The 21,029-nt window shown below is 34.1% G+C and overlaps 1 protein-coding gene across 1 annotated transcript in view; it reads right to left on the bottom strand.

Moving 5' to 3' along the window:
* Positions 1 to 1,842: 1,842 nt before the first annotated feature.
* Positions 1,843 to 21,029, bottom strand: part of LOC136027447 (uncharacterized) — a 36,076-nt gene continuing 16,889 nt past the window's right edge. Inside the window, exons 6-9 of the mRNA XM_065704727.1 lie at positions 16,997 to 17,169; positions 11,114 to 11,265; positions 5,431 to 5,534; positions 1,843 to 2,086 (exon numbers count right to left, since the gene is read on the bottom strand). Coding sequence (XP_065560799.1) covers positions 2,016 to 2,086; positions 5,431 to 5,534; positions 11,114 to 11,265; positions 16,997 to 17,169 — 500 coding nt within the window. The 3' untranslated portion in view covers positions 1,843 to 2,015. The remainder of the gene's footprint in view (positions 2,087 to 5,430; positions 5,535 to 11,113; positions 11,266 to 16,996; positions 17,170 to 21,029) is intronic.

The following is a 21,029-nucleotide window of genomic DNA, read 5'->3' as shown; positions in this document are numbered from 1 at the left end:
CGGCGTTATGTCAACCCCAGAGTTTTGTTATTTGATACACGAATTGTTTTTAACACAATGACTATCTCAAAATTTTTATTGGATTTGTAGGGGGAAAATCGGCATGGGGGGCTAGTTGCCCTCCGACCTCTTTTGAATCTTAAAAAGGGAGCTAGAACTCTCGATTTCCAATCAAATGAGCCCCTCTGAAGTTTATACGACCACCCTTTCCACAAAAGCCTTATATATCCCCAAGGCATAATTTACAACACCTGTCCTCAGATTCTGCGGGGTTTATTGAAAATAAACATAAAAATTACGGTAAAATTAAATTTTGAACTAATGAGTTTTTAGAAATTAATATCATTATTTATCAAATATTCAGTTTAATTTTATTAGTATTTTCCAAGACCGTTCGAGATAAACACAGTTTCATTACAAACAAGAGTATGGATACTGCCCCCTTCCCTAACTGTAAGACTAAAGCCTACTGCGTCATTGACGGTTCACTGAACACGAATTATATTACAAAAATTTTCTTTTCCAGTTATTGTAGTATTGGAAATGAAAATAAAATTACAATGAAACAAAATCATGAATTGACAATTTTTCAACAATTAATATCACTATATTTTAAATATTCAGTTTGATTTTAATTGCACTTTCCATCACTGTTGAAAACACAACAGTTTTCAGTGAAGTACCAATGACGCAGGAATTTTTATAATCTTACAGTGAGAGGAGGAGGAGGCACTACCCAAACTTTTGTTTGTATTTTATTGTCTGTGTTGTCGACTCCATGAAGAAAGAGTGACTAGATGGGTATCAGAATTTTTAGTTCTACGGTAAACATTTTAATTTCTTTTTGCTATTTATTGTTTTTTCTTAACTATTAATTAAAAAAAACTTTCCGAAAAAAAGTAAAGGCCATATTAAACTTAAGATCAGAAGAAATAGAAACCTACAGCAACTCAAACTCAAAACAACCAGAAACAATAATTAAAGAATAAATGAAACCCAAAAAGGGCTATAATGAGAGAAAGGTTGTGATGGCTAGGACACGTTCTGCGGATGAAAGGTGACAAATTGCCAAAAATTGTCCTTTTTGGGCAATCATCTAGGGTTAGACGGAAAGCATAGTCATCCCCTAATGGAGCGGGAGGAGGTCTTAAGAAAGAATTTCAGGTAAATTGGAACCTCAGGGGAGGGTGTAAATGAGGGGGATTTGAATAGATTGCGATGCAGCAGGAGCGTACGCAGCAGTGCTGGCAGCCGTGTTATTTTCATTATAACCAGAAATGACTTGTATTATAAGAAATGACTACCACATCCGTCGGAGGCTAAGCACTGAGGATCAGCAGGTAATGTAGATGAGGAAGAACAAAGTTTGATAGAACATAAATTGGTCCAGCTGATGCTTTTTTTTAGAGAATATGGCAAAATTACAGTTGTTGGGATTTATTTCAAAAATGTGAAAAGCTGAGATACAGTTTTCAGGTGTAACAGCAACGATTATTATGCTTGGATCTAGTGGTAAAACTTACCTTCAAACAGATAGAGTCATTTATAGAAAATGATAATAAAAAAATATTCTTAGTTGGGCTGTGTGCAACACCCTACATACTACTAATATACTATGTCTATCACAGAAAGCCTTTCTTTCACGCACGTATATAATAGAGGAGTTCGAGTTGATTCATATAGACTCCATTAAATTTTGAGATCTTATAAACCCTTCCTAAAATTTCTTATATTTTCCATGTAGTTTACACATTCTTGGCATTACTTCCGAAGTCTCAACCATTCCTCGAAACTGCGTGCGTTTCAGTTTTTATTTCCTATTGATAATTGCTTAAAACAAAGTTAAAAAGAAATGAATATTGTATATTCAGAAACAGTGTACACATATCGTCAGAATTTTTATAAACTGCCCAGATTGTAAAGTCCAACTTAATTTAAGCGTGAACATTTTTCGAACAGTTAACGGGAATTAATGGTTGAAGTAACATTAAATAATTGTATTTAATTTCAGCACATTAATCAGAGCCTCTGATCAATTCATCCTCCGACTCTAAGTCTTCCCCATACACTTCCTGTGTTAGGCTACCTGAAAAAGAGCACAAGTTATTTGAAAGGTTGGATCTCAAGACAACCGTAAAATATTACTTAGATTAACAATATCAATATGATTTTATTGCAAGTTCTTGGGTATTCAGCATTATTCCCCTTTCCTTTGCCAATCTTTATTTAGTTGGACTTAAATCCCAAATAAACACACGGTCTAGGCTGCAATACCCAACTATATTTTAGAGGCATCAGCCTTTGGCTTCCAAGTTATAAAACCCTAAGAATAATTTATTTAAAATAACATACTTTTTTTTTGGCTCGTCAAGGTAAACTGTTTCTGAGATTTTGTCGTTAAAGTAACTAATTGTCTCTAAACTTTGTATTTTCAAGTTGAATTTCCCTAACAAGAAGAGTATTCCCTCCCCGAAGAAGAACATTGGGTGATGCATGGAGTAATACCAGACTAGCTATAATAGGTATCAGCCTAGGGGTTATGTTTTTTTTTATAATAAGGATAGGGGTCTTCCTTTTTAAAATTAGGCACTTTGAATTTACTTGATAAACTAGCTATATAATCCTTCCCTTGACGTCTCACACACGCAAAAAATATCGACTGAAATGTGCATATTCGATACAACACAGTCAAATAACACCAAGAAAATACGGTTTTTCAAAGTTCGTGTCTTCAGCAACACTCATCTGTAGCAGATGATAAGAAGAAAGACCCCCCCCCCCCCTTAACTGTATATTACCTTCCGTTATCTGGTTGAAAATGTTTTTGGTAGCAAGAGAATTGCATAGGGTCTATGATGTAAATTTAAACCACTTTTGTATATATTATCCTATTATTCTTTTTAAATTTTCTTACAATAAAATTTTAAGAAAACCTTGCAGCAAAACCGTTGTCAAGCAGAAATATTCGGATTATGTATCGCAAACGCACATTAAAAGTTGAAAAAAAAATCCTACAGAGGCATTGCTGGTGAATAGGGCGTAAAACCGATGTTTCAGCTACTGGGTGTTTTACAGGGACAAGTAGCAAACTTGTCACCCAACCTTGTTGCGGCAGGGTTGCCGCTAAACTGATATTTACGCTAAATATCAGTAAATATTTATACATCAAAGTAAAAAGTTTGACAGAAAACGCGCAGACTTTGCAGTACGCACCTCCTGCACAGCTCTCTGGTCATTATTTTCGGGCTTCCAAGGGTGAATTCTTCAAAATAAATTTCATCAGCCGTATATTTACAATGTGCTGTCTGTTAGTCCAATTTTTGTATTTCTGGTTAGTCCAATCATGTTTATAAAAATTAAAAAAAGGAAATATTTAGTAGCCACAAATTCAATCTATAATTATTATGTTTCCTGTTTGATTTGTACGTTTGTATTTTCTAATGCTAAAAAATAGTCATCTTCTTGTACAACTTATCAAATAAAATCATATAGTTTTAATTCAATTTTGATCTAGGCGCGAAAACAAAATAAGTGCTTAATGACAAATTCAGTACGGTATATCACTATAACTTCTGTTATAATCTGTAAATGAGTATTCTTATTTGGGACCAAAACGAAAATTAAGGGTCCGTAAACGGGATGGGAATGGATTAAACAGGATGGGTCCTTAAACGGGATAGGAATGGATTAAACGGGATGGTTCCTTAAACGGAATGGGAATCGATTAAACGGGGTGGGAATAGATTAAACAGGATGGGTCCTTAAACGGAATGGAAATGGATTAAATGTGTGGGTCCTTAGACGGGATGAGAATGGATTAAATGGGACGGGTCCTTAAACGGGATGGGTCCTTAAACGGGATATGAATAGATTAAACGGGATGGGTCCTTAAACGGGATGGGAATTGATTAAACAGAATGGTTCCTTAAACGGAATGGGAATGGATTAAACGGGATGGGTCCTTAAACGGGATGGAAATGGATTTAATGGGATGGGTCCTTTGACGGGATGGGAATGGATTAAACAGGACGGGTCCTTAAACGGGATGGGTCCTTAAACGGGATGTGAATAGATTAAACGGGATGGGTACTTAAACGGGATGGAAATGGATTAAATTGGATGGGTCCTTAGACGGGATGGGAATGGATTAAACGGGACGGGTCCTTAAACGGGATGGGTCCTTAAACGGGATATGAATAGATTAAACGGGATGGGTCCTTAAACGGGATGGGAATTGATTAAATGGGGTGGGAATGCATTAAACGGGATGTCCCTTAAACGGGGAGGGAATGGATTAAATGGGATGAGCCTTTAAACGGGATGCAAATCGATTAAAAAGGATGGGAATGGATAAAATGGGATGCGTCCTTAAACGGGATGGGAATGGATTATAAGAAACTGTTTGAAGAAAATTTGACCATCATGAGATAGAGTAGAGCCTTTTTGTTGTGATTATTAAATGACCAAGCGTTCTAGCTTTGCTCTCCTTATGCAACTTTTGGTAATTTTTATTATCGACTATATTTTACCAATCACATTTTTTTTACCATACACATACATAATCATAAATCATTTACCTTATGGTAATTTTTTGGTACTTATTCCTATCCTATTATAGTAAAGTACACCTTGAAGTGCAGACTAGAATCAAATGGACAAGTTCCAGTCATTTGTGACGCGCTCTTTGGACAAAAGAAAACATTTCTCAAAGTAATGAATTGTACAAGGCTGATTTAAAACTATGTTTACGGGCTGAAGTCTAAACTAGTCATCATGATTTCACATTCAATTCAATATTTTTCTATTTTTCAGTCCATTTATTTAAGTCTCCTTTCTACTTTACAGTACATTCTTCTGCTTTCTTTTACTTCTTGCTACACATCTTATATACCAAATCCATTTATCCTCAATCTTAAATTAGAAAACAAACAAAATTTTACTCTTTCCTGACAAGTATACTTCAATAGTGATGGCTCTTATTAGAATGCATAACTTATTATTTATATTATTCTCTCTTTCTCTCCCCTTTTTCCGTGCACTACCCCTCTACTTTTAATAGCGTAATATATAATACCCTCTTTAGAAGTCTCTTAAGCATCAAACCTCTTGTTGAGTCTCGTTCCTTAGAAAGCATTAAAGGGTGGAATAAAAGTGTCAGTTCAGTCCATCCTCAGATTTTGAAGACATCTTTCAATCCATTGTTTTGGGTTCAACATCTTTTCAGTTGCTCTTCGTCTTTCTCGAAAATGCACGTCTGCTTTCCCCCTGAAATCTCTAAACGATTCCATATCAGAATTTGAAAGAATAGGCCTATCTAGCATAACATACCTTTTGACTAAATTGTAAACTCGTCCACAGTCACCAAAAAACTTAAAAGAAAGAAATAAAAATAATTTTTTAGGTAAAAGAAACATTTGCTCAGTGACTCACATTGCGATGGCATCTGTTGAAATGCCTTAACGAGAGCTTCCTTAAGATTTGAGCGACTTCCTAAGGTTGAACCTTCAAATACTAAAGAATCAGTAATGATACATCTAAAAAAAGAAGTGATCAAATTATACACAAAAAATATGAAACTGAGAGTCATGAAAGAAAAATTAAAAAAACTAAATAAAAACCAAAAACAACACAAAGTACTAAAATGACTTTATTTAAAATTTACTCTCCATAAACGCCTCAAAAATAAGAATAGGAATTACCCTGAACATAGGGGGAACACCCCCAATCCGCAAATATTTGCTTTAAAATTCAACTAAGCGTAACTGAAAGCTTTTTTGAGTGCAACACATAAAAGTATGGCAATTACAAGTTTTCCATTTAACACCAGCCTTTCAAAATATTTGACTTGAAAATCTAATTGTCTAAACTATCAAATAAAAATTAAGCAATAACCGACTAAGTTCTTGATGCATTGTTAAAGCATAACAAAAACTTGTTGTGACACTGTACTTGTGACGAGTTTCAGAGGGGAGATCCCTAGTATATTCTAAATTTCTAGCATAAATAAAGTTTCTGGTTCAGACGGAATACAAACAGAACTGTAGAAAGTTAAGTATGAAGCAGTTATTCCATAGATCATATGGAACCATAGATCATATGGAACCATAGATCATAGGTGGCGATCATATCTGCTATCTGGCTGAAGGACATTTCTCGACTTGATGGTGTGAAGCCACAATTGTTCTGCTACACAAAAGACATCAAAGTCATCAGACAGTCAAGACACAAAGACATCAAAAGACATCAAAGCTTGCAAGACGACAGTGCCAAAATTCTGACCTGTATTATACTCCAGCGGATGATACCTGTATCATTCTCAGTTATCCAAGAAAACCGAGCCGGTTTTCACCTTGGGAGATCGAACACTGACCAAATTTTCACAAGGTAGATTTTATCAAAATATCTAGAATAGCCTCTGTATTCCTGCATTCCCTCACAGCAGTCTTCTCGCTGGCAAAATAAATTGCGGCGCACAAATAAGGGGTTGGAGGTTGGGAGAGGTTTGGACTTAGACTTAGACCTGAGAGACAAGATAGCACACGTCAGAAATTTCGACAAAATGGCTGAATCGCCTAATGATCTACAATCCATAGCCAACAACGCCCAAGAAACAACTAGCTCTTCAGGATTCATCAGAAATGCAACGAAAACAAAGGCTATGCGCTGCTCATGAAAGCCATAGAATGTGATGAAGCCAGACCTGAAACTTAACGAAGTAAATATTCAGTAAATCGAAGATATCCTCTAACTTGACAGTCTGTTCACCAGTGGCAAGCCATCCCCATAAGACAGAAAAAGGTAGCCCGTCCTTGCAAGTTTCATTTTCCAAGCCCTAATACCTATATCACGAAGCAATGATCTATTCCTCCGGCACTAAATATGGATGACAAGTATCGCGTCGCAGCATTTGAAACTAAATACTTCCATTGAATGCCTTAATCACCCACTTTGATAGAATATCAAATTTCGAGCTTCTCAAGCAACTTAGCATCCAACAAACAATCTTCACCAAGATCCAGCTCCAACAACATCGGTGACTCGGTTACGTCCAACATATGAGTCAGTATTTTTACCCAAACATCATCTTTGAAGGCCAAATTCATAGCTTTCACCTTCTTGGTCGTCCACCGAAGAGATGGATGGATAACTTCCCACGTCCCCACCTCATAGATCTTCTTCGTCGAGCAAAAGATCTTCGGACATACAGAAGGTACATCCACATCATAACGAAAAAAATGGGTACAAAGAAGTCTTTCAAGAAGGGTCGTGGCTTAATCAAGTATATATATGGAGACAATCCACTAATACTTTTTGCTCTTTTTCCCTTGATATTTCTGGATCCTAAGTAATTTTAATTATTTGCAAATACCTCATAGTAACAGTTTCTGAGCCCACATTTTGCTGATGATACGGCAGTTTCAATTTCTGAAAAGAATGACGAGGAGTTGGAGGAAAAACTGAATACTGCATTTGACTGGTTCTTCAAATTTTATTGCTTTGAATGTATCAAAAACTAATTTCATAATTTACGGCAGAAAGTCAAATATCTGCCTTCGTATTACCCGAGTTACTTCTTCAAAGTATCTATTATCAATATCTCGGGTGAAAATGATGAAGTACCTTGGACTTATGATTGACGAAAGCTTATCTTTTATAACACACATTCAAAATCTACGCTTATAGATTTCAAGGTATGTTGGTTTAATGCGAAGGTTGAAGCTTTGTTTGCCCTACTCTGCTTTACGAAGTATTTATTTTGCTCTGATTCAGACTAATATTAATTATTGTTCTCTAGTATATTTATCTACATTTAAAAGCCATATTAAACGAATACAGATTTTACAAAATAAAGCCCCAAGAATCCTTAAACTTTTTATTCCATCACCTATTGAACTTCCAAGTAAGTCTTCTACAGCATCTTTATATACTTATCTAGATATACTTCCAGTTTCTCAACAATTTACTTTTGGAGCAATTCTTTTCAAATTCAATTTTGACATTAAGAAATTACCGCCATATTACCTCAATCAAAGTTTGTTCTCCCAATCACAAGATTTACATAATTATAACACTCGACAAAAAAAGAGTATCTACACTGACAAGTATAATACTGAGAGATCTAAATTCGCTCCGTTTGTGTCAATAGCTCGGTGCTGGGATGCTCACAAGGCTCTTATTGATACATTTTCCTCTATCCATTTGATAAAAAGGAAACTTAAATTTCATTTAGTTCAGGATTATTTTTAATTAAGTATCTTTTTAGTAAGGCAAAGTTATTTGTATGGTTTGTTGCTCTGGGTGATTATGGGCCTCTCAGCTATCTTCCAGTATTAATTTATATTTAATAATACTGAAATTTTCAATTTCTTCAATGGTATTGAAAGATCCTAGACTAGCTGCTATTTTCATATTATTGTTGTGTTAACGCATCTTTGCCGTCATGTTTATCTTTGTATTGTAGTGTATGTGGTTATTGTATCTTTGTCTAGGCCTAGTTTTTCGAGCTTGTCTCCCCATGGGCCTATGTCATATATATACATGTATGTGTGATTAATAAATAAATGAACTTGAACTTGAACTATATATAGTCTAAGTTTCAAGATAAATATTTCCGAAGATAACACTCCTTTTTCATCTGCAAATAAGTATACTTTATTTCCAAATAATATTTGTATTGAAAGTTATTTGCAAATAACTTTCTACTGTTTATTATCAAACAATTTTTGGTGCAATATAAACATACATAACGCTTACTGTCCTAATCTATAATTCACCCAAATTATTTACATTCAATTCATTCTATTTATGTTATTTCAAAATTATGTCGCAGGTTATCTAAATTACCGAGTCAACTCCACAATTATGAAAATGAAAAATTTATAAAGGTGTTAAACTGATAAACTTTATGAAATGGTGTCAGCCTGACAAAACACAAAATCGCAAAGAAAAGAAGAACGAGGAGAATAAACAGCCGGTGAAAAAATTGAATTATGCAAATATTTCGGCCAAGACCTCCACTTGACCGTCGTCAGTGCAGAATAAACTGATAAAAAAAAAAAAAAAAAAAAACAACCTTAAAACAAAACAAAAAACTAAAATATGATGATTCTTTCTTAGTAACGGTGAAAGGGCAACTGAATAAAAAACACAAGTCTAAATGACATTTCACAATTTCATCTTACTTACAGCACTCTTAAAGGATAGTCGCTTTCCAGGTAGATTATTATCAAACATTTATTTTATTGTGTGACATAAAATTATGCAAATATTTTGGTCAAGACCTCCACCTGACCTTCCTCAGAGTAGAATAAATTTAGTTCAGCATTCTCCTCAATATTCACTGAAAGTTTCGATTTAATACCCTTAGCTTTAGTGCGACTACTAATGGTAGTTGTAGTACCAGTGGTAGTAACAATAGCAATACATTTATTTGATCGTGCGACATAAAATTATGAAAATATTTTGGCCAAGACCTACCCCTGACCGTCCTCAGTGCAGAATAAACTAAAAAAAAAAAAAAAAAAAAAAAAAAAAAAAAAAAAAAAAAAAAAAAAAAAAAAAAAACTTGAAACCAAACACAAAACTAAAATATGATGACCCTTTCTTAGTAACAGTGAAAGGGTAATTGAATAAAAAACACAAGTCTAAATAACAGTTCACAATTTCAGCACTTTTAAGATAGACTATTATCAGTTATTTTATTTGATTATGCAACATATATTTGTGGATGTGTGTGAAAACGATCAGAATTAATAATTTTGTCATAAACGGGACTTGAGAAGTTTCTCCAGTGTCTCTCTGCCACCCTGAAAACCAGCATGGGACCTTTAACGGGGGCAATAATAGAGGTGCTGTCAGATAAGATGAAATGGTGTAAGATTGTCGTAAAAATGTTGAGCCAAGGCGGAATCAAACATCTCAGACCTTTGGCGTAGCCTCATGGCCTTGTCTATTGAGGATCTATGTTCTAATAGCCACTCCCCAAATTGCTGTTGGATTCTTCCAATATAAAAACGACCACAAGAACAGGGAATTCTATAAACACCACAACCCAGAATGGGGCTGGTTTTATCCTTGTCACTGTTGAAAAAGCTCCGTATTTTATTTGAATGTTTAAAGGTGACATTAAGTTTAGGTTTTGTAAGGATCCTTTTCAGTCTTTCACTCAATTTTGGAATGCTGGATAGAACTGTGAAAAAACCCATGGTATGGGTGAAAATTGGGTATTATATAGGAATTGTGAGGAGGTACTATTGCAAAGACGGACAAGGCGCATAATAGTTTCTATGTCCCGTGTTTTGTAATGTTTTCCATGTGGTCAATATTTTCTTTTTGAAGAGCCAGTTCATATTTTTTTATATCACAAGATGTATACATAGAAATGGCATCAAAACTGGCCAAAATTGTATCTTTTTTAAATCAAGGTCTTTTAATTTTCCGACAAGGTGAACTGAATTTTTAATGTAGGAAGTTTGTGTTTGCAAAAGGGGGCGAAAAAGTGTTGGCAACCATTTTCCCAATCTGACAGTCGGAGAGCTATAAGAAGCCACAATTGGGGGTAGAGGAACTCCATCTTTGTGGATTTTTGGGAGACCGTAAAATTTAGGAGCGGAATAACCTTTAGGATAAAATATTTTACACATTTTTGGAGTAATAAACCTTTCAGTTTGCAAAATTCCTAGTTCCTTTAGTACTATACGGGTGAACTTATCGGTGGGGTCTGAATCTAAGGGCTTTTAACGGTGTCGGAGAAAATATCTGTAATTTTTTGATTATATGAAGTTTTATCAAGGATAATAATTTTATTTCCTTTATCTGCCCTGGTGATAAAGATGTGTGGGTCTTTTCTTAAACTCTTGAGAATTTGTGTTTCCTGATTATTTGACCTTGAGGAATGCGGAGTGAAATCGAGAATATTTTTAATCACTTCTCTTCGAAGTAAATCCGGATTTCCCACCGCATCACCTGAACACATAGTCGCCAATGTGGAGGCGAATATATTTGGTTAAATGGGACCAAATATCACCAGGGCTGATGAAGGAAATAAAATTGTTATTTACAGTTTGGACTTAGCCCACTTTGTTCCAATGCCCTCTACAGTATTTTTCTTTACCCGTCTTCTATGGTGACATCCGGATAAATGACTGAATTAAAAATGCGAACTCCCAGGCCCACTTTGCTTCGCTCTCCAATGTAAGAATTTTTTATCGTACTTTTTGGATTGATCTGAGCTCCTGCTTCGATTACACCGTCGGGGCTGAGGACCTTTAAAAGAGAAAATAAGCTGTTTACGCATACAAACGAATTATTTAAAAACATATGGTTAAAAACTTTCAAGTCAGAGGATTCAAATGCAAATATGCCTAGAAATTTTCGACTTTGACTGAAAGAGATATACAGGAAAAGAGAAATATACAGGAGAAGGGGTAGTTGGCCTTTCGGGCCCCTTTCCCTCTAAGCTAAGGGTTTAAACAGTTTTCCAATAGTTTCTCGATGTTCTTCTTATATTTCCATTTTTCAAAATCAATATAATTTCCTGTCCAAATAAATTCTTCAATGCACGTGCTCTTAAGGGTAATAGAAAAAATTTTCAAAACAAAAACTAGATGCCAGCCAAGTTAGTTCGTATTCTACTACTACTACTACTACTACTGAAAACTCACTACTGATCAAGCCACCTGAAGCCAACACAGCTACACATGTTCCTCCTCCTTCCCAGTCTATTCAAAGCCTACCTCTTTAAAACCTCCCACGATGTTCCAATTTCCCCTAAACCTTTCCTTACGACATCTTCCCATCCTATCCGATAACTTTCCATTTAGCCCTAGATATCACCATAAACTAGAACTAAAAAAACATAATCTTCGGCAATCTGTCATTCTTCATCTGTACAGCGTGCCCTAGCCATCTCAACATTTCCCTTATTTTCGCCCAAAAAGCAGGATTAAACCAAACTTTTCGTACAGCCTACTGTTTGAAACACGGTCAGTAAGTCGGATACCCAAAACAATCTGTAGTCAATTTCTCTAGAAAACTTCAAGCAAATCTTCCTCCATTTATCGGAGCGCCCATGCTTCAAAACCATACTTGACCACTGTCATCACTGTAGCTTCCAATATTCTAATCTTGGTTCGCAGACTTATCTTCCTATTGTTCAAAATTTTTTTCAACAGTGAAACACACCTTGGGTTTTGGCTATTCTACTTTTAATATATTTACTGTACCCACCGTCTTTACTAATAATACTACCAAGGTAAATGAAGCTGTCCACTTGACTAATCTTTTCACAATTCAACGTCACCTTTTCATCTTCACTTATTCCTAGCCTTAGCGACTTAGTCTTCTTAACATTAATTTTCAAACCTATTCTAGCCCCCTACACTCACTAATCCTCTAAAAGTACATTCATTTTGCTCACACTTTCATCTAGGATGCTTCAATCATCAGCATACTTTAAGTACAGGAACTTTTTGCTTCCCCATGTTCTCCCATTGACTTTCCTGTGCTCCCTAAGACAAAGTGTATCAAAATGATCCATATAAATGGGGATAGAAAACAACCCAGCTCAACTCCTGAGTTCATACGAAATCCGCTACTAATCTCATTTCCTAACTTAACCGCAGCAGCGTCATTCTCGTATATATTACTAAGCACTTTAATATATTTGTCTGGTATACCATACAAGGATATGACCTTCGCTAAAGCTCTTCTGTCAGCTGAATCAGCCACTTTCTCATAATCTATGAAACTGAGAACTAAAGGTGTTCGATAACTGAGGCACTTCTCATTTATTAACCAAAAAGTGAAAATTTGTCGACACATCCTCTTCCCTTCCTAAAACGGCACTGCTCTTCTTTTATAACTTTGTCTACAGCATCTCTAAGCATAAAAAGTATCGTCATACCAACAGAGACTAAGCTAATACCTCTATGATTCCCTCTTATTACCTTTCTTATGAAAAAGGTCCTCTTAACCTACAAGAGTTCCACAGTCTCATGTAAACAACATATAATATTTTTCAATGGGTAATTCCCTTTGGATTGTTCTCTTTTCATGATTTTTCTTTTTTCATGAAATTTTTTTATGATTCTCTCTTTTCCATGATTTTTCTCTTTTTCAGGAAATTTTTTCATGATTCTCTCTTTTTCATGATTTTTCTCTTTTGCATGAAGATTTTTCATGATTCTCTCTTTTAATGATTTTTCTCTTTTTCATAAATAAGCTCGACAGTTGGTTCGTTATCAAATAGATCAACAGAAAAACCTACTCTTTGCTCTGGAGTTTGTATTTACTGTTAAGTTCTATTTTATTTTTAATTTGGTTTAATTAATTTTACATTCAGTTCTTTTTCATAAAGTCGTTATTTAATAATTTCAGTTACATTAGTTTAGTAAATTAATGTGTTTTCATTTTACTAGCTCCATCTTGCATATAACGAATCATTCAGTGTTTGATACTAATTGAGTTTTTTGGCGGTTGCTAAGTTCTTATTTGCGTAATTTTTTGCATGATTGTTAGCGTTTTCCAACGTTATAGGCCATTAGACTTGTGTTTAAATAAACAAAAAATTATATTAATACGTCAACGTAAGCTTTTGGCCAAGGAAAATGCCTTTTTTAAAGCCACTACTGTATATATATATATATATAAATAAAAGAGCTGAAAACGAGGATCAATGAACATAAAGCTGATGAGTCCAGTTTACAAAGCCAAAGTTCCATGGAAACATAACGCTCAGCTTACAAATGAAATAAAACGGCAAATTTTACGAGTTCAATGAGAAAAAAAAAGACAGAAAAACAACGGAAAAGACGACTTAGAATGGTTGTTTACAAAGTCATAGACAGAAGGCTACTGATGTCTGAAATATTCTTAAGAAAGAAACCGCTAAGGAAACAGCGCATGTATGAAGAAACGACATGTATTGTCCAGTTTTTTTACCACTGGTAGAGATTAGAATTTTCTGAAAAAGAAAATATTTTATGACTCACCAAAAAGCAATCTATGGAATTTTTCAGAAGAAAACTATGGAATTTTTCAAAACGAATGACGTATAATAAGAAAATATTTTATGACTCACCAAAAAGCAATCTATGGAATTTTTCAGAAGAAAACTATGGAATTTTTCAAAACGAATGACGTATTTTGGGAAAACTTTTCCAGTTGATTGTTTTCTTTAAAGTCGTAGATATTTCAACATTTTAAAAAATAGATTTGACTGATAACTTTGCTGACTGATACTGATTAGAAAACAAACATTGCAAAGATTATAGGTCTATTTTGGGCTTGTTCTACACAGTTGTGAGCCGTTACGCCCTCGGAATCAGCACCATCACTTAATTCAGAAACTCCAAACTAGCCCTAGCAGATGTGTACATCCCCTGAGGGACAGAGGCCTCTAGATCAAAGACTATTAAAAAAATCAAGCTAAACTATCATTTTGAAAATCCTTTTATTTTTTATTTCAAAGGAGGTTAATGCTGCTGCATAAATAAAAAGAAGCAGGCATAAGAAGCAAGGTCTGGTAGTCTCTGATTCCAACATACATCTAGGATTCTAGGAAAAAGGTCCATCTCATGCCGTGTCAATTTTCTAACTTGTTTCTCGAATTTGTACAAAGGTTGTAGGTTTCATGGTACGAAATCAAAAAAAAAAAAAAAAAAAAAAAATGGTATGGTGTAGTGTCGATATCTACAAGTAGGTTACATAAATTCATCCCCTTTTCTAGAGCTTACTCGTATTGTGTCTTCTAACAAGACAGACACGAAGAGACACAATTCGGTCCAATTGTCCTAAGGTTGAGACGCCAAAAACAGATTACTTGACGAAAAGCTTCATTCTATGTTGCACTTCAATTTCGAACAATATTTCTGGTCATGCGAAACCTCGTAATGGAGCTACGTGAAAGACTGTTGGAAAATTGGACATTTAAATCTACACAGAGCCACGAAATTAGCCAAAATATTTTAATTACCTTCACTGCCATTGAAAACTAGTTCTATGACATTGTATCAATTCTATAGCATAAAGCATATACATGGCTTTTCATTGTTTCCTTCTATAAATAATTTCTGAGACCACAATGTCTAATCATAACAAAACATAAAATTGCGAAGAAGAGAACACGAGGACTATATTTTGAAACTACATTATGTGAAACTATATTTTTATTCAGTTACTCTTCCACCATTACTCTGAAAGGGTCATCTTATTTTTAGTTTTGTGTTTGTTTTAAGGTTTGATTTTTTATCTTTTTTATCGGTATTATTCTACACTGAGGACGGTCGAGCGGAGGTCTTGACCGAAATATTTGCATAATTTTTAATGTTTTCACTATTAAGTTTTTAAATATCTATCTATTTTTAATTATTTTAGCTTCCATTTTGGAGGATCTCAACTATTATTTAATTTATTTTGGTTGAACAGGTGTGTAATCTTACAATCTGCTGATGAATTTAGGTAAGAATCTCTATGCTGTAGGGTCTACCCCTCTTTCCACTTATATTCGTTTTTGTAATAGCTTGGTTCAGGGAAAAATAACTAATAAAAGAATTCCATTAAATTACTATACCCAAAGACTAAGTCTTACGCAGCGACTAAGTCCACGGGAGAAAGAGGGGAGGGAGCAACTTGTTAGAAAGTGAAAAACGGCCATTTATGACAATTATCTGACATATATATATATATATATATATATATATATATATATATATATATATATATATATATATATATATATATATATATATATATATATATATTATTAAATATATATATATATGACAATTAATTATATGACAACAATTAATAAATATATAAACGATTAATATATGAAAATTAATATATATTAATTATAATATATAATTAATAAATTATATGACATATTTATATGACAATTTTAGCAACTAATGCCGTTCATTTTGAAAGCGATGTGATTCTCGGTTTCCGTATAAATAATTTTATATTTTGAGCACAAACACAGCTAGATACTTTGTCGTTTTTTTACATGATTTAAATACGTTACAGTGAGTTAGTGTATGCAACATGAAAAACATTAAGTGTCAATAACGAATTTAGGCATTAAACAGGATTAGAATGGTTTTTTTTTTGTCTGATGTGCAGAGGCCATTTTGAAAATATTTGAAAATTCCGAAAATAAAACTGAAAAAGTGAAAAGCTTTCAAAAAGGTAGAAACGGCCATTTGTATGACAATCAAAGGAACTAATGCAGGAAATTGCGAGAACGACGGGATTTTAGGTTTCCATGAACATCATTTCATATTTCAAGCACAAGCACAAAAATATATTCCGTCTTTTTTTTATACAATACAAATTAAATCTGTTAGAGTAACTTAGTATATTCAACAGGGAAAAAATTAAGTGTCCATTACCAATTTAAGAGTTAAATAGGAGTAGATTTTTTTTTTCTTCTGACGTGCAGTAGCCATTATGAAAATTCCAAAAACGAAACATGGCTTTTTTTTCAGGTCATTAGCGCTTTAATAAGTTGCTTACAATATACAATTTTGTTTATTTTTAAATTAATTGTCAAAGAATAAAAAATATAATGCCAAACGAAAATACTGGATGAAACAAAACGGATATTTCGAGAGGACGACTACCCTCCCTCCTCAGCAATATTAGAGAAAGTTTCAAAGAATCAAGTTCACATTATATGAGTGGAAATGCGTGTGATGTAGACCAGATAAAAATAAATAAAAAAAAAACAAAAAAAAAACAAACAAAACAAACAACCTGGAATCAAGATGGAAAAGAAACCCAAATTGAAAGAATTTATAAAAACCTAACATCGGGGAAAAATAGCACACAAAATCAGTTAAACGAATTAATAACAATAGAAACCAAATGACTGAACTCAAAAAGCTAGATACTCACCCAAAATCCAGCAATTAACAATAAATTTTTATTGTATTAACAAGTCATATAAGTTCCTTAAATAGCCAAGTCTAGGTTTCTGAATTTAGCTACATCTTACCTCGGTGTTAGCAAGAAAAAAATTGTGCACATTATCAACTCGAAAACATTTGGTGGTAGCTATATGGGCATAAACAGCTAACTTTCCAGGTTCTTTATTTGGCCAATCGCCAGAACTGAACTCCATAATACTTGCATAATCATCATTTAGTAGTAGTTCTGACTGAACATCCCCTAAAGAACAACACAAATTTAATGTATACACTTATTAATAACAAAAAAAGGTCATATCCTTGAAAGTTTTATTTATTTTTGATATTTCAGAGACGACTAATTGAGAATTAACCCCTCCCCAAAGAAAAGAAACATTCTCCTGATAAATTTCGAAGCACATGATGATGTTCTGGTAAATTTCGAAGACAAAATTTTAAGAAAAACAGTATGTGCGAAAAACTAGCTGTGGATGAAAGATATCCTATCCAAGCCCATTGTTATTTATTGTGGCTTCAAGATTAAACAAGTTAGAAAAACACTGCCTTGGAAAGGAAAAACATAAATTTTGACAGAATTTTTTTTCCCAAGTCAAACTCAAGTCTAACTGAGCACTTTTCTCAGTTATTTTCACATAGATATGTATATTTGACATTTATATTCCAAGCATTAGAATATCTATTTTGCGCCAAACTATTTACATGTTTTTCTATTTTTTTAGGCTAATATTATTTACAATCCCCTCAAGGGGATCTGGGGGAGGAAGTGAATTTGTAGAAAAAAAAGAAAGCCCGAAAAAGGGCACCACGGTTGGGAGGTTGCCTACTTTGATTCAACTTAGCTGATTATATTTGTGTCAGGAGGGGGCACTGTAATAAATTTTTTTTCCGGGCACCACCAACTCTAGGAACGGCTCTGATTCCACCATTATACTTAAATTTCAACCATGGGTCACAGAACAACTTTCACTACTTTCAATTTCCTATGCACGGTGACCTACATAATATCTGTTTACAACCCATCAACATCAAAAAACTAAATGGCAGAGTATTTAGAAAAAAATCACATAAAAACACGAATAGCATAACAAGTGAAGCCAGAACAAGGTAACAAGCGCGAATACACCGTTGCCGATATCTTCTCAGTCAGCTTCTCAATATTATTTTGCAAACGAAACTTTTCCCCTATTTCACGATCCCGATATCAAAGATGAAGAAGAAACTTGTAATAACAGAACTAGGAAGATGGGATATCCGAGACATCTTTTTTCTTAAAAAATAGATAAAGGCCAGAGAGGTAAAGAGGCAAATGGTCCGAAAAAGTAGAATAAAGCCAAAAAATGATAACATGATCACACTTCCCCCTATTGCCTGCGACAATTAATAGAGACACAGATCCTTTTTAAAACTGAGCTAAAATGCTCTCAGAGAGTCCTTGAGGCTATCTGACAATTTTAAGAAAAAAAAACTTGGGTTAAGTTTTGCAAGTTAAGTCTAATTAATTTGTGCTTGAAACGGGGAACGTTTCCTGATTGCTTGAAAATTGCTAAGATTACCCCTGTTTTTAAAGGCGGTAATAAGAATGATCTAGGAAATTATCGGCCTATCTCAGTCTTACCTATTATTTCTCGACTGCTAGAAAAGTGTATTAACACTAGAGTTTATGATCATTTGGAACTGCATAATCTGTAAAATCCAATTCAATTTGGCTTCAGAAAAGGGAGAACCACAGAGATGGCATTATCATATATAACTTCGATAATCAATGGAGCTCTTGATAATAAGCTTAGAGTAGCGGGTCTGTTTCTTGATTTGGTTAAGGCATTTGACACTGTTGACCACCAATTACTACTTCGAAAATGTGAATTTTATGGACTAAGAGGGGCTACTTTAGCTTTGATTTGTGATTATCTCCAAAATAGAGAGCATTATGTTCACATTAATGGATTTTCTTCAAGTAAGAGTCTTGTTAAATATGGTATCCCCCAGGGTTCTGTGTTAGGGCCTACTCTTTTTTTGATTTTTATAAATGATCTGCCAAATGCTGTTGCAACTACTTCTAGAATAGGGGATATAGTGAATCCCGCACCTTCGGGAACCAGGATCACTACACCCTTATTTGCTGATGATGCGGCATTGATGTGTGTTGCCTCAACTGAACAACAACTTACCTCAACAATTAATGCAGCAATGACTATGACATGTCTTTGGTTGAAGATAAACGGCCTTGACATAAATATAAATAAGTCAAATTTTGTTATTTTTTCACGGTCCCCAAATTATTATCCTTGGATTATGGAAATAGCTACACCGAAGGGAATTGTTAAGCGGTCAAAGTCCGTTAAGTACCTTGGGATTATTATTGACGAAATTTTATGATTTAAGTGCCATGTAAAAGCTATAAGTAGAATATTATCGCGGAATTTAGGGATTGTCCGTAAACTAAAACATTTATTTCCTTCAAATGTTATACGGTTATTATATTTTTCTCTGATTCATCCCTATATTTTGTATTGCTCGTCTGTGTGGCTTGGGACATTCCCCTCAATACTTCGCCCAATCCGCGTACTGCAGAATAATGCCATTAGATCACTTTGTGGAATAGGGAACCGGGATTCGGTCAGGTCAATGTATAGTATGATAAATATAATGCCTGCAGCAGGATTGCGTGATTTTTATACACTGGTTTGTATGTATAAGTACCATTATGGGTGCGTTCCAGAATGTTTTACAGGAAGTTTTCGGGATAGGTCTAATATTCATGATCATAGAACTCGAACATGTGGAGATATTGAGGTTCCTCGCCTAGTTTCAAGTAGGACTGCTTTTTCAATTATTTATAGAGGGGCTAAGCTATGGAATAAGCTTGTTCCAAGTATTAAAGAATTGCCCATTAATCAATTTAAGGCCGTGCTGCGTGTGGGGCTTCTTGGTAGGTATACCTTTGAAATAGATTGAGATTGATTGATTTAGTATTGAAAATAATTGTTTATTGTTTTTTTATTTTGTTTTCTTTTTTTGTTTCGGGATCATGATATTATGTTGTTTGATTGTGTATGAATTATTTATATAAATTTTTTTTTCTCGGTACACGGTTTCACCTTTCTGCTCATTTTAGATTAACTCATTGTTTTTCTGTTTTTGTTCTTTTTTTCTTCTATTTTTTGTTCTTTTTGTTAGTAACACACCCTCGCAAGCAACGCTTTTGGTGTGCTACCGATTGATTTTGTCTGTGTTATTTCCTTTGGTTAATAAATTAATACTACTACTACTTAGCCCATTGGAATTTTTACAGTTAACCCATCAACAACCCTTTAAAAGAGTGTTTGATTTCTTAAAAAATTTTGGACAACAAATACTAGTCTCAAAAATCAGATTATATTTTAGAAAGATACTTAACATTGTTGTAAAAAAATACAATAAACATAATTTATTTTAAAAATGGCAACCTATATCGCAATAGCCTATTATCAAATCGGCAGTTGCAAAAATTTTCAAATTAAAAGCTTTATCTAAACACTGTTAGAAAAGTCAAAAAAAGAAGTTTAATCGATTTCCAAGCATAAAATATGCTATTGTTTGCACTCGATACAACCGTTCCATATCCAACCGAAAATATGATTTTAGCACATATCGTTTCGGTATTATTACGTTCAGTTCTCAGCCAATGTTCAGAAAACATTCCACCAGTTGAACGTTAATAGTTTATTTTAACATCAGTCTATTAGCACGCTGTTGTTTGGACAAGGAGCGTTCTTGAACTAAATTAGTCAGCAATTTTAATGATCAATATTAAGGTTACAGCGATAGTTAAAACCTAGTAAAGAACGAACCATGACCCACAGCTACAATCATAGTCAAATTTAAAAACACGTTAAAAAACAAACATAAAAACAGTCAATTGAGGAAAAATTGTCATTTGAAGCTGATTCAGGAACACCAAAATGACGTTGTATCGAAATTAAAATTGCATCATTGGAATAACCCTTGTCGAAAACTCTGTACAGGATAGTTAAAACCCCACACCTTGAACAACAAGAAAATGACTTTGCGTGGGGAGTACTAATAAATCCTCTTTCTTTTCTTCACCGTTAGCAGGGAACT

This window comes from Artemia franciscana, chromosome 5 (assembly GCF_032884065.1).
Source record: "Artemia franciscana chromosome 5, ASM3288406v1, whole genome shotgun sequence".
Lineage (NCBI taxonomy): Eukaryota > Metazoa > Arthropoda > Branchiopoda > Anostraca > Artemiidae > Artemia > Artemia franciscana.
Note: the sequence above shows the minus strand (reverse complement) of the source record. Positions and strands in the feature narration are given on the sequence as shown.